This window comes from Bacillus rossius, chromosome 1, assembly GCF_032445375.1.
Source record: "Bacillus rossius redtenbacheri isolate Brsri chromosome 1, Brsri_v3, whole genome shotgun sequence".
Taxonomy (NCBI): Eukaryota; Metazoa; Arthropoda; class Insecta; order Phasmatodea; family Bacillidae; genus Bacillus; species Bacillus rossius.
Genome location: NC_086330.1, coordinates 33,173,755 through 33,186,544, shown reverse-complemented (window position 1 = coordinate 33,186,544; position 12,790 = coordinate 33,173,755). Strand labels below are relative to the sequence as shown.

The 12,790-nt window shown below is 33.0% G+C and overlaps 1 protein-coding gene across 1 annotated transcript; it reads left to right on the top strand.

Moving 5' to 3' along the window:
- The first annotated feature begins 1,760 nt into the window (after positions 1-1,760).
- On the top strand, positions 1,761-12,382 carry LOC134534151 (uncharacterized). The gene is made up of 3 exons (XM_063372277.1): positions 1,761-3,677; positions 3,804-3,944; positions 6,531-12,382. Exons 1-3 carry the CDS (start codon positions 3,436-3,438, stop codon positions 7,942-7,944), a joined length of 1,797 nt encoding a protein of 598 aa, XP_063228347.1. The 5' UTR covers positions 1,761-3,435; the 3' UTR covers positions 7,945-12,382.
- Positions 12,383-12,790: the final 408 nt, after the last annotated feature.

Below are 12,790 nucleotides of genomic sequence, written 5' to 3'. Positions count from 1 at the left end.
TAAGATCCTTAGTTTTGCAGCCTCCAAGAAAATTATTTCTCCCATGAATATCGTAGTAGATAAAAAAATTAATAAACCGTAGAATTGTAAATAAAACTTTGAATTTTGTAAATATGATGATGAAAATTTTCTCAAAAAATTCTTTCTTATTTAATTTTAATTTAGAAATTTTCAAAACTAAATATTAGGTATATATTTAAACGGTACACGGCTGTTACTTTGCACACAACTTAAAGGAGGTACAATGAACAATTCTTCGGTTTAATTTTTTTAATACAACGTACAGAATTTAAATAATCTGAGTACAAAATATTGTGATTTAACTGTCACTTGCCGCTGATGAAAGGAACGAGTTCAACAGTTTGCCGCTAGAGCTCCGGTTAGTTCCGAGTTTACTCACTAGATGCCTCGAATATCGCAGGAGTTCAGGCGGGAATATTATCGCTTCGAAACGGTCAAAACACAACACTAGTATCAGCAATAGTAAGTGGACGTGTATTTAAAATGAAGCACAGCAGGAAATGGAAAGAAGCCCATCGACGCCAACTTGAGTAAGTATTTTTATGTACTTGTTCTACATTGTAATCACATATTGTATTTTTTTTTTCCCCGGAAAAGTAATTCCAGTCCATTCATATGTATATATTTATGTTATATATATTTATATTATTAGCCGTTTTATTGGTTTAGAGTTTAAAGAATTTATTAATTTATAACTAGCGGTAATTTTTTTTTTAAATAATTACATTACCCTTTTCTTGTACATACTGTGTTGGTGTTAAAATCAATGGCATTATATTAAAAATCCCTTTCGCCCGTATATTTTGTAGTATTTATTTATTTGATAAAGGTTTGAGATAGTATTTCGAATTTTTATAAAAAATTAAGACGTATATATTATATAGCGTAGTTACTCAAACAATGATTTTTTTTTGTTATTTCACCCATTGCAGTGATGCTTGGTTATATAAAAATTTAAAAATATGAATATTCTTTAAATGTGATACATGTTTCCTAGTAACTGCAACACCTCAAATTAAATAACAAATTGATATAGCAATGAAAGAGATTGTGTTTATTCAATATTTCCCCATAGTTTTTTGCTATAGCGAAAATTAAGGATAACTCTGCAATGATTGGGTGTATCTAAAATTGTTTCAGACAAAATTTTTTGATAACGTTTATAAGATTTACAAACAGTTAGAACATATTCGATGGTGTGCCTACTAAGGGAGCAATGATTTTTTTTTGTCAATTCCTGTTTAACCCCTGCAAAAATGGTTCGTCTAATCAAAAATTGTTTCCGACAAAAGATTTAGTTAAAAAAATTACAAGGTTTTTGAAGAATTATAACGGATTCGATAGTATGCATAATAAGAGAGTTACGATTTTTTTGGTCCGAAACACTTTAATTTTTACACCCCTTGCAGTTATGGTTGGTCGTATCAAAAACTTATTCAGACAAAAGTTCTTCCTATTTTTTCCTTTAAGCTTTATGTTCACACGGATGCGATATGCATCATATTATGGAAGTTGTTGCGATTTTTCTGTTAAAAAAAACCTTCCCCATTTCTACCCCTATGGACTGATTTTGTCCATTGACGAACTCGATCGAGATTTTCCATTACTTGATTTTATGTATCAGTTTGGAATTGATGTGCGAAAAATTACGGCAGTTATCGTGTTCATAAAATTGTGATATATATATATATATAATATATATATAATATATATATAATATATATATATTATATATATATACATACATATACATATAACTTTAGAACTGATGATGGTTATGGGTTTCTTGGACTATGAAACGTAAAACTACATAAAATCTTTCAGGAAGTCGCACCGCTGGTACGTTGAAAATTCTATATTTTTTTTAATGATTTTTCCTTACGTATTTGAAATTTTCTAAAGAAAGTAATGTAAGGAATAAGAATTAGATACAAAATGCACGTTTTATATGCCATAAAAAAACATTGGTGTGCTAAAACAAAATGAATGCAAACAAAACAAATATCGTAGCAGGACTGTATTTGATACGGCGGAGTTTAGACTAGGAAATCAAATTTGTATAAATGAGTGCATACGTATTAGTCCGCGGCAATTATTATATAGTTATCGATGGTTTTCATGCATTCTACGCGGCACAAACATATTATGAATTTTTAAACTTAAGTACTTACTTAAAAATTCCATTTGAGTTGTAACTGTTCGTTCTAACCTGGGAAATACAACCTAAATGACAAGACAAATCATATTACATGTCGTACATCGTTCCATTAAGTCAAAGTTTATAGTATATTCCTATAACAAATGCGTATATAAAATACAGTATATAATGCACTAAAAACAAGCAGGCCATTTAGAAAAATTTTATTTTCTGTTGACAGTTTACGTGCACAAAAACATAACATTTAATCGTCTCTGGCACGTTATGAGATTAAGTTTATTTTAGATACTTCCTCTTTCGAAAAAAACAAACAAACAATTTCGTCACATACTGTTTTTTTCTTCTGATTCCAGCAATCCTTCAACTCATTGTCTTACAGAATACCAACATTTCATTACAAGTTTTTCGCTGAAATGGCCCATTATTAAATTAAATCTTGACTAATTTTATAAAAAAAATATTTAACCATAATCACGATGATATCCGTGTATGTAAACAGTTACGTAACACTACAAATGTGAAAATGTACCCACACACAAACGAAATTTCGTTTTGTAGCATAAAGATTAATACAGTAGATAAATATTTTTCAAGTTTAGTTTTGTAATATTTACTTTTTATTTCCGAAGGTACAACTACTGTTTGCAAAAATAATGAAAAAAAATTAAGTACTATTAAAGAGCATCTACAGGTTTAAAATTTGCCAAATGTAATACTATATGAATTCTGAGCAACATATTAAGTTATTGACAACATCTTTTATAGTTACGTAAAATTCAGTAACATGCTAAAGGTGGATCAGAATAGAATTCAAAATTCCAAAGACAGTTTAAGCATTTTTAAATACAAATGCGTAATTAATCACATAAAAAACATGTTAGACATTTTACCGTGCCACCTATTGGTCGAAACTTATGCTATAATGTGTAGTAAATAAATCAAAATTTCCGCAAAAATTGCTATAAGTGCACCCAGAAAAAACCTTAAACAATTCGAGAGTAAAATCAACAAACAAAAACCACTTAACTCAGAAATATTTTAAAAAATATTACAGATGAAAATAGACAACAGAGAGATTAATGATTAATGGACTAAATCTAGGCAAACAGCAGATGAATCACAAAAAAAAAGAAGGGGGGGGGGACAGGCTATTTTTAATTAAATAGTTTCCTTTAAATAAATTTTTAATAAATCTTAAACTAGCAAACTTAATGAATATTAAAGCAAAGGCAAATTAAAATTCTTTAACTACTCTAATGAATTATATTATTTCACTTAGGCTTGCAACATTAGCGAGAAAAAAGAAGAAGCTGGGGTTGACACAGAACCCTCTGCCTGCTGGTGATGGTCCTGCAACACCAACCTTGCCAGAGAGCCCAGGCGGTGAAAGTTCGGTCCCCACAGTGCCAGATGTAACCACCATGGCGTCTTCAGTGGCGGCGTGTACATCACGCAACACTGATGACAGTACACATACTCTGTCCGATGACTATCAAGGGTAAGCTTTACACTTACATATCTTGTTTGTGATATGACAGGTAAATTTAGAATTCATGTGATAATACTCATATGAATAAAAATTATTGTATGGGCTATGTTTCTTAAAAGGGAATAACTCTTCTAGGAATGATGACCTTCCTCCGCTGATAGTGGTTTACGAGCCTCCATTGCCACAGACAGATCCGGGACTCAGTATGTTAGAGGGTCGAATGATGGTTGACGTTCGTCACTTCATGGTGCAATGCCGTCTTCTGGAGAGACACAGGTAAAAATTGTTTTATGTAAAATTGAGTTATTTAGATTTTTTTCCACTACTGTTTACCGCCTTCTGAACGTTTAACCGGCTGGAAGGTTGAAAATCTTCTACAAACTTATTGACTTCATTAGTTAGTAAGTAAATAGGATAGATATGTAACAATACCGATTTAAATTAATAAATGTTGAAAATAAAAGGAAAATATATTTGAGCCATATTGACGAGGAGAGATAAATAGCCAATGTAATCACAGCTAACGCATATATCGAGTGAACTGTGGTGGAGCTACTTACTAACGTAGTAAGCCTTTATTCGATAAGAGGTTAAACACTATAGTGGAAAAAAAATTGCACACCATATAAAATTTTCATCGGGGAAAGATGGACTTTTGCCCCAACAAACAAAAAAAATAATTACTATGCTAAAAAATTACAGGGTTCCATTTTTATCGTATAGTTTTACACTAATCAATGCAAAGTTGAATTGCAGTACGAACAATATTATGTTTTTCTTTTAATTTCATACTTTTGGCAGCCGCGCAAAGGAACCCCCCTGCGCGCCGAGCGGACCAGCCGCCTACGGCCACTTCCTCCCGTAATTATTTAGTTATGTATATAACGATACAAAAATAAGGGCCAATCTCTCGATGCTGTCGTTCAACAATGGATTTTTCACTACCCAAGCATTTATTGTATCACTAACCCCTAGCAGTTACACATTTTCGTTAGTTATACAAGTTCGTTAGAAACACAATTACAAGGCAGTGGCGATTCTTTTTTTTTTTTTTTTTTGCTTTTGGGGTCTGTAAAATTTTGTTTGTAAACAAATATTGGCCAGAAAGAATTATATATTTTTCAATTTAACTTCCGCTACATTATTTGCAACTATAAATGATCATAGAAACATAAGTTCCACGTGCGCGCACACACAACAAGTGAAATGAGGAGTTTTAGCAAATAAACATTGAGGTAATTTTCCAAAATACAATTTTAAAGACCTTTATACTGTGTTCTTACATTTGCAGTTAGATTTATTTAAATTCTTTGGCAAATGTTACAATTTAAAAACTTTGTTTAAGTATGTCCAGTTATTTTTTTAGGTAATTTTATTTGTTACAAGAAACCGAAGACCTTGCTGAAGTAAAATTATTATGTATAGAAATTGTGTTTAAATGGGTGTGTAATACTTAGATGAAATTGATACAGAATTATATGAAATAAAATTCTATTGTTTTACCAGCCTTTGAGCTTTCTGGCTGACGTGAAATTGTTATAATTAAACTTAGGGCCTAAATTTAGAATTGCTCGAATATGCAAAAAGTAATTCACTCGCTCACACAATGGCCTATACAAATTCCAACCCACTGTCAAAAGGGCTGGAAACTTTAAATTTGGGTCGCAGCCTCAATGATGAAAGTGGGAAAAGTACCAATTTTTATTTTCTAATTACTGAAAAAATAAAATTAAAAAGTAGGCACGCACCTTTAAAATCGGTGTATACCTTCTTTCGGAAGAACGTTGTTGCAGAAATTTTTTAAGAAACATAGTAAAAGGAACAAGATAAATATATTTTTTAATAATTTAAAAACGTAATATTCTAATTGTGCATATTCTTGTTACTTATAATAAGATAGCATCATAACATTTGCACGCTTGGCTTACGACAGTTGGACGTGCCAACGTGTCTGCCGATATGGCGATAGTACCTATCTGTTCTACGAGTAAGTAACATTTTAATACCTCAACGTAAATATCCAATTTATTTTTTATTAATTTTTTATTATTAATTTTTTGGAGGTGAAGACGATGACGATCGAAATAGTGTTTTACTATACCATGATGTGTAAGAGGGCAAATGCGCGAATAAATGTGGCCATGGCCATATGGCTTCTTGCAGCACAGTGAAATGCAAATGAAAATTGTATCCTTTTCTTGAACAACATTTCAGACTTACATTAAAATAGCATAATTTTTAAGCATGTAAAATGTATATCTGTTCGAGCCATGTCACAATTATTTTTTAATTTAATTGTGACATGCACATCAACAGTTTGGGAAAACTGTAGTGGTGTGCATGTTATTATATTGATAAGTACAAAGATAAAGAAGCTTCTGTTCATATTCAAAAATTAGCGAACCTACTGGCATGTAAGTTTATCTCTTTCATTTTATTCTGTTCACATGTCACTCGACAGAGCTCAGGAGCTGCTAAGATTATTGTGTATGGTGAAACGAGGTAACACCCGTACTGATAACTTGACCACCTTACCTCAGTGCACTTCAACGTACATTTACGTATATATAGAATAATCTTTTATCACAAAGAGTCGGGCAGATCTTTCAGGATTCACTGCAAGCTATTTATGTTCGATTTTAACGACAGTAGTTTGGATGTATGCAATATTATGCTGTTAGAGCAGTTGTATGAAATTAATAAAATCACAACCTAACAGCTTGAGTACCAATGTATAGCAATAGTTATAGCTAAATTGCCGATGCTAGTAAAAAATTGTCTTGTTTATTGTGTGAAAGCCAAACGGGTAACAAATGTTTTTGGGAGATGTTACCAGAAATTATTATTATGTTGGTTTTACAGGTGTCCCATTTCATCTTCAGGAACATATTTTCTGGAAAGTGTCAACAGGTACGGTCTGCTGACAAATTTTAAATTTAAGTGCACTCACTGCAATCAAGAGCAGCAGTTCAAATCTGAGCCTGTGGAATGCCTTCCAGTGGGAAGAAAAAGAAAATGCAAAATCGATACCAACTTAGATATCAACGATAAGATTGTTTGGGGCGCAATTTCGGTTGGTCTAGGCTACGGACCATTGTATGAACTATTGTCACTAATTGATATGCATCCTATGAGCCCGGGTTGCTTTTCTTATCACGAGAACAGAATCGGAGAGCACTGGAAGGCAATGTTGCAGAAGGAAATGGAAGATGCTGCACTGGAAGAGTTCTCTATGGCGAAAGATGATGGACGCATCTGTATGGTTGGAAATGAGGAATATGCTTGGACCATAGGAATTTTGGATGGAGGTTGGAGCCAAAGATCCTATGGTCATAGGTATTCTGCTAAGTCTGGATGTGCTATAATAATTGGCTTCTACACTAAGAAATTGTTATTCCTTGGTGTGAGAAACAAATATTGTACCGCATGCATTCGGAGCGAACGGATGGAAAAGGAACCTACGCCTCACCTGTGTTTCCGGAACTGGACTGATTCTTCCACTGCAATGGAGGCAGACATTATAGTGGAAGGTTTCCGGTTCTGTGAAGCCAAGTACAAACTTCAATTTAAGAAGTTTGTTGGTGATGGGGATTCAAGTGTGCATGCAGCCATAGTTGCAAATGTTTCGTACGGAAGAGATGTTGAAAAGATTGAATGTGCTAACCATGTCGTGAAGAATCTCAAAAAGAATCTTTATGCCATAGCCAAGGGCATCCATATGCGGCATCTCAGCCAGTCGAAAATCAAAGCCCTCTGTCGCTGTGCAAGAGGTTGTATCAGCAACTGTGGGGGTGATGCTATGCTACTTCAATCAACACTTCTAAATGTGCCCAACCATGTGTTTGGAGACCATAAGTTATGCAATTTAGATGTGTGTGAGAGAGCTGGTAAAACAGCAAATCCCTGCAGTTATGACGCATTGCCTCGTGAATTGATTGTGGGAATCAAACAAGCTTTTGACCGAGTGAGAGCAAAGTCACAAGCACTTGTAATGGATCTCACAACCAACCAAGCAGAAATGTACATGTCATTAGTTGCAAGGATGGCTGGCGGTAAGCAGATAAACCGTTCACAGCAGGGGTCTTACAGCCGTAGGGCTACTGCTGCTGGTTTGTCTTTCCAACTTCGCTACAAATGGCATGGACAAACTATGAAGGCGATCACAGGTCACAGCCCTGGAGTGACTGTGAAGCGATTAATGGCAAAAAGACAGAAACAGCAGGCGAACTGTAGGCGAAGGTTGGATATGAATCCGCATGTACCACGGAAATCGTAATCATTTAAACCACAGGGTGATAAGAGCTATGGTCCTCATGCAACTCAGCCTCCAGCTTCTGGTCTTGAACTAGAAATTCTGACTGAGTCTGTGATGAGAAGCATAGAGCTTACAGTGCAAGAAAGGAATGATCTGGAGGTGCAGACACGAGATCAAGGAAGCAGTCAGTTGTGGATGAAGGAGCGGAGAAAACGAGTCACTCCTTCCTTTTTCGGACGTGTCTGTAAAATGAGGGAAAATACTTCGTGTAAAGTGACAGTGGAAGCGATTGTGTACAGTCGTGTATTGGAGAATGCTGCCACAATACATGGTCTAGCAAACGAGCGCATAGCTGTCGCTTTATACGAAGAACAAACAGGCCATACTGTTAAACAATGTGGTCTCTTCGTTGACCTTCAGCATTGCTTTCTTGCAGCTTCTCCTGATGGTTTAGTTGATGAAGATGGTTTGGTGGAGGTGAAATGTCCATACTCTGCAAGGGAACTTAACCCTTTAGATGCAGCAATGCAGCTGAAAACGTTCTTTTGCAGAGTTGTCGACGGCGAGCTTTGCTTGAATCGCTCTCACAATTACTACTATCAAGTGCAAGGGCAATTACACATCACACGAAGAAAGTGGTGTGATTTTGTCGTTTGGACAACGAAAGGCATTTCAATAGAAAGAATTGTGAGAGATGATTGTTTCTGGCTTGAGAAAATGGAGTCAAAATTGTTGCGATTTTTTAACAACTGCTTGTTGCCAGAGCTTGCTGATCCATGTCGTCCCAGGGGACAACCGATTCGTGAGCCAGAATATATTATACAGGCACAAGAAAGTCGTTCAAAGAAACGCAAAATTTCAGATGTGTGAATTTTGAGAGACAGAAATTGTGTGGCTGACGAGAACTCTTTTTTTTAATTTGATACAGTGATGCTTTATATCTGATAAAAAAATTCTAATTATTGTTTACTTCTCATGCTTGTACAAATTGAACAGTACTGTAAATGTATTTGATGACATAAGCAATAGTAAGTTATTAGCTGATATTGAATACAAACATTTTTTTTCATGACTACAAAAAATAAGGTTCTCTGGTTGGCGAGTGATTATATTATACTAATGTCAAAAAGATGTTATCGGTAAAAAATAAATGAAGTTATTTTATACCACTGATTCACTACCCATAAAATCAAACTGTAACGTCTTTGCAACTAGTATCTCATACAAGAAATATATAACATATTCGTGCTTCATTTTGTATAAAAATAAAACACATATATAATATCGGGAGACAGCCTTGAAAATCGTGCATATCACCAACATGGCCAATCAGACTCACAGTCATGTTTACGATAGCAAGACAGCTAGCAAACCAGTTCAGTTTATATGCAGCTTAACTGAAAAATTTATTCAATATTTTCGGGGTGGTTTTACGCTCAAAATTAATACAAAACCAAATCAGCAATCCTTGTATTATCATTTATAATACTACAAAATATCTTCCATTTCCTTCGAATTGTATTGAGCACTAAAATATTGATTTACTTTTGGCCCAGATTTTATTCGACGATACTCTGTAGAGTTTAGCTTGTTTGCATTCTTTATTTATTAGGTTTAAATCATGGCCAAATTTATTGAAGTGTAACACAAATTATATATTTGTGTGTGCCTGGTTAGGAATTTGTATGATGTACTTACTAGAAAAACTATGTCATATCAGTGTAATAGTTGTACCCTTACAAGCGTTGAATATTTATGAAACATTTTATTTCTTTTGTTTTTAAAGCCGCAGACTTGTATTTTATTTATTGCATTTAGACAACAACATGCGTCCGTGTTTTCTACATTGCACGCTCTGTAATATTTTGAATGTTATAGTAATTTTTGCTTTTTAAAATCTGTGATTTATGTGCAGTAGAATGATTTGTAATTTATGATTATTTCTTTTCATATTTTTAATGAGCCATTTGCTAATATTATATACACTTCTCCATTTATTATAATAAACACATATTCCATTATTGGAATTATTTCAGAATGGGAATCACAAGACTACAAAAACTATTCTCCTGCATAAGAAAGGTGATAATACCAGTAAAGAAAATTATCGTCCGAGAGCAATTACGTCTTATATTTAGGGACACCTGTATTTCGCTAATACATTTCGTGTCAAGGTATTTAACAAAACACTGTAGATTTTTCTTGTAATTATTGGCTGTGGTCGGTGAAGGCTGTTTTCCCGCACTTGACGGGGCCAATGAGGACGTAGTTACCGTACTGCTGCACGCCCGCAATTCGCCAAACCTCTAAGAAAAAAAAGCTACAGTTATGTGTGAAATAGCCTGACACGAGATGTATTCACGAAATACAGGTGTCCTTAATTATATCGAAAAATATTTGAACATTGTATGATAATTTTAAGTATGAAAAGTACAAAATACTTTCAAATTTAATACATGGTTTTACATCAACTCTAAGCACTAAAACCCATACTGCTTATTATCTACAAAATAAATCTATACACGGCAACTGATTATGAATCAGTTGAGTTTTTTTTATAAAGCATCTAAGGCCTTGATTGTATAAATATATTGTTGGATAAATTAACTAAACTAGGAATACTATAAAATGCACAAAAATAGAAGAGTTTGATCTCAATGACATAAAGCATAATTTATCTATTTAGCACAGCCTGTATAATTGCTTCCCCATTGTCAAGACTAAAATTAAAAAAACTGCGAAAGAAGCAGTATAAAATATCTATCTCATTATCTTTGCGGGTGACTCAAATATCATACAAACAAAACGAAACGCAAGAAAGCATATTTTAAACACTGTAAATAACTTAGATTTTAAATAAAAGGATAATAATCAGTCTGTAAAATTTAGTTTTAACGATGAGTTGTAAACAGAACATCAAACATATATCATAGGTGTTACTGCGAACAGAGAACTCTCACAAACAATACAATTCCTTTCTGCGCAACCTGCAAGCTCCGGTACCTTCTGTAAAAAAAATATATAAATGTAAAACTTTTCCGGAAGTCGTACCATGGTAATGACTAAAATATGTAGCCTTACTTCTAAATCTAATTATCTAGAGAACAAATTGTATTACATTATTTTCATGATTTAAACGGTAGCAAAATTAACACCTACATACGAACAGAAGTTTGCTCTTTTATTCATTTTTTTAGTTACGTGATAATTTTTTTGAGTTATAAAGAAATCCAACTTAAACAGTAAAAAAGAAAGGCTTTTAATGAAAAAACCTACTCAGTCATTATAGATAACTGTTCAAACCATTTAAGATTCATCCTGTTACATAAATTTTTATATTCATATACATCTAATGTATACACATATCAGAAAAAAGGCAATAAATTCATATTAACTTCATTATCAAACTATAATAAAACACAAAATACACTTGCAGAGAACCACCAAATATATTGCGTAAGTGTTTCTGCAATGAGTTAAACTTTAAAATTGACTTTATTATTTCAAAAAAATAATTTAAAACTCCAAGCAAATGTAAGAACACGTCTTCTAGATATAATGTAAGATTATAATGCCGTGTCCGAATTCGCCTGAAGAATATACTTGTAGATACTTTGGAAGTGACTTTGCAAGACTGTCAGAAATGGACGTGAAGTATGTATGCTATGCAATACGCAAGTAAATGAGTGTGTAATTCTCGCGTACTTGAAGTTGAAAATACTTCTTCATTTGAAATATTTTTGGTCATATTTTATATATCATTTAAATAATTTAAGAGGACGTAAAATAAATATAATTTATTTTGTATTTTACTGGTATCTATAAATAAATTGACAAAATTAATTTATGTATATGGATGTTTAAAACGAAGTTTCAACAAACACATGTACATATTTAGCCTACAGATCGTTACTACAAAACAAAAGTACAATAATAATGTATGTTGCCGTAAATTCACGTGACAGCGATGAAGTGTTAAAAAAAAAAGGACTAATTTCACATGCGTTTAAAAATAAAATCTAAACATCCTTTTCGGCTGGCTAAACATTGAACTTATCCGGATTCGTTAAAGGCAAGTGAAGTACGTAAGGTTGCAAACATGTAACTGCATTACTTTCTGATTAATTTTAATAAAATTATGCATATATCCAAAAAATGTTCAGTTAAAATTAGTATTGTATTGTATTGTATTTTATTTTATTGTATTGGTGTTTGTATCTGGGTATATTTTTATTGTGTGTTTAAGATTTATTGACTTTTGTGCCTCATGTACTTTTGGTGAAAAATGAAAATGTAATTATGTATTATTATCAGGGCCCAAAGCAAAACTATTTGTTCGTTGGCCGAAAATGAAATGTAGTTATACTTGTATATCTAAGAAAAATATTTGTATTTTGTATGAATGTAAGTATTTTATTATGTAAATTTTTATTACTTACAAATATTTCGTACTCATAATATCTAGTTACCATTTGTCTTAAGACATAATAAAATGATATACTAAGCAAAAAATGTTTATTGGTTCGCAATTTTTCATTGTTACAATATTTTAAAATGAAAAATTTGCTATTCAGCAATATCAACTTCTAAAACGTGAGTAAAAATTATCATTAAATTATATCAATGGAATATTTATTGCATTAGTATTCCTTGCTCCTAATCACTTACTCTGGTTGATTACCTTCCTTATAACCTCAGTGATCTCGTAATTTATGTACACCTTTTTCCCACTAAGACGATTCAGGTGCAGATTCTGGAGCAGTGTTTTTTTTTTTATGTACGGATGTGCCAATAAATCCATCAGTTTGGTGGTGGTGTTGGGGGGGGGGGGGGATAATACTACTCTTAAAATATCACTTTATCTGTA

Coding starts and splice junctions, on each gene's coding strand:
- LOC134534151 (XM_063372277.1), top strand. CDS start 3,436: ATGAATTATATTATTTCACTTAGGCTTGCAACATTAGCGAGAAAAAAG. Junction 3,678..3,803: donor CTGTCCGATGACTATCAAGG/GTAAGCTTTACA, acceptor TAACTCTTCTAG/GAATGATGACCTTCCTCCGC. Junction 3,945..6,530: donor CGTCTTCTGGAGAGACACAG/GTAAAAATTGTT, acceptor TTGGTTTTACAG/GTGTCCCATTTCATCTTCAG.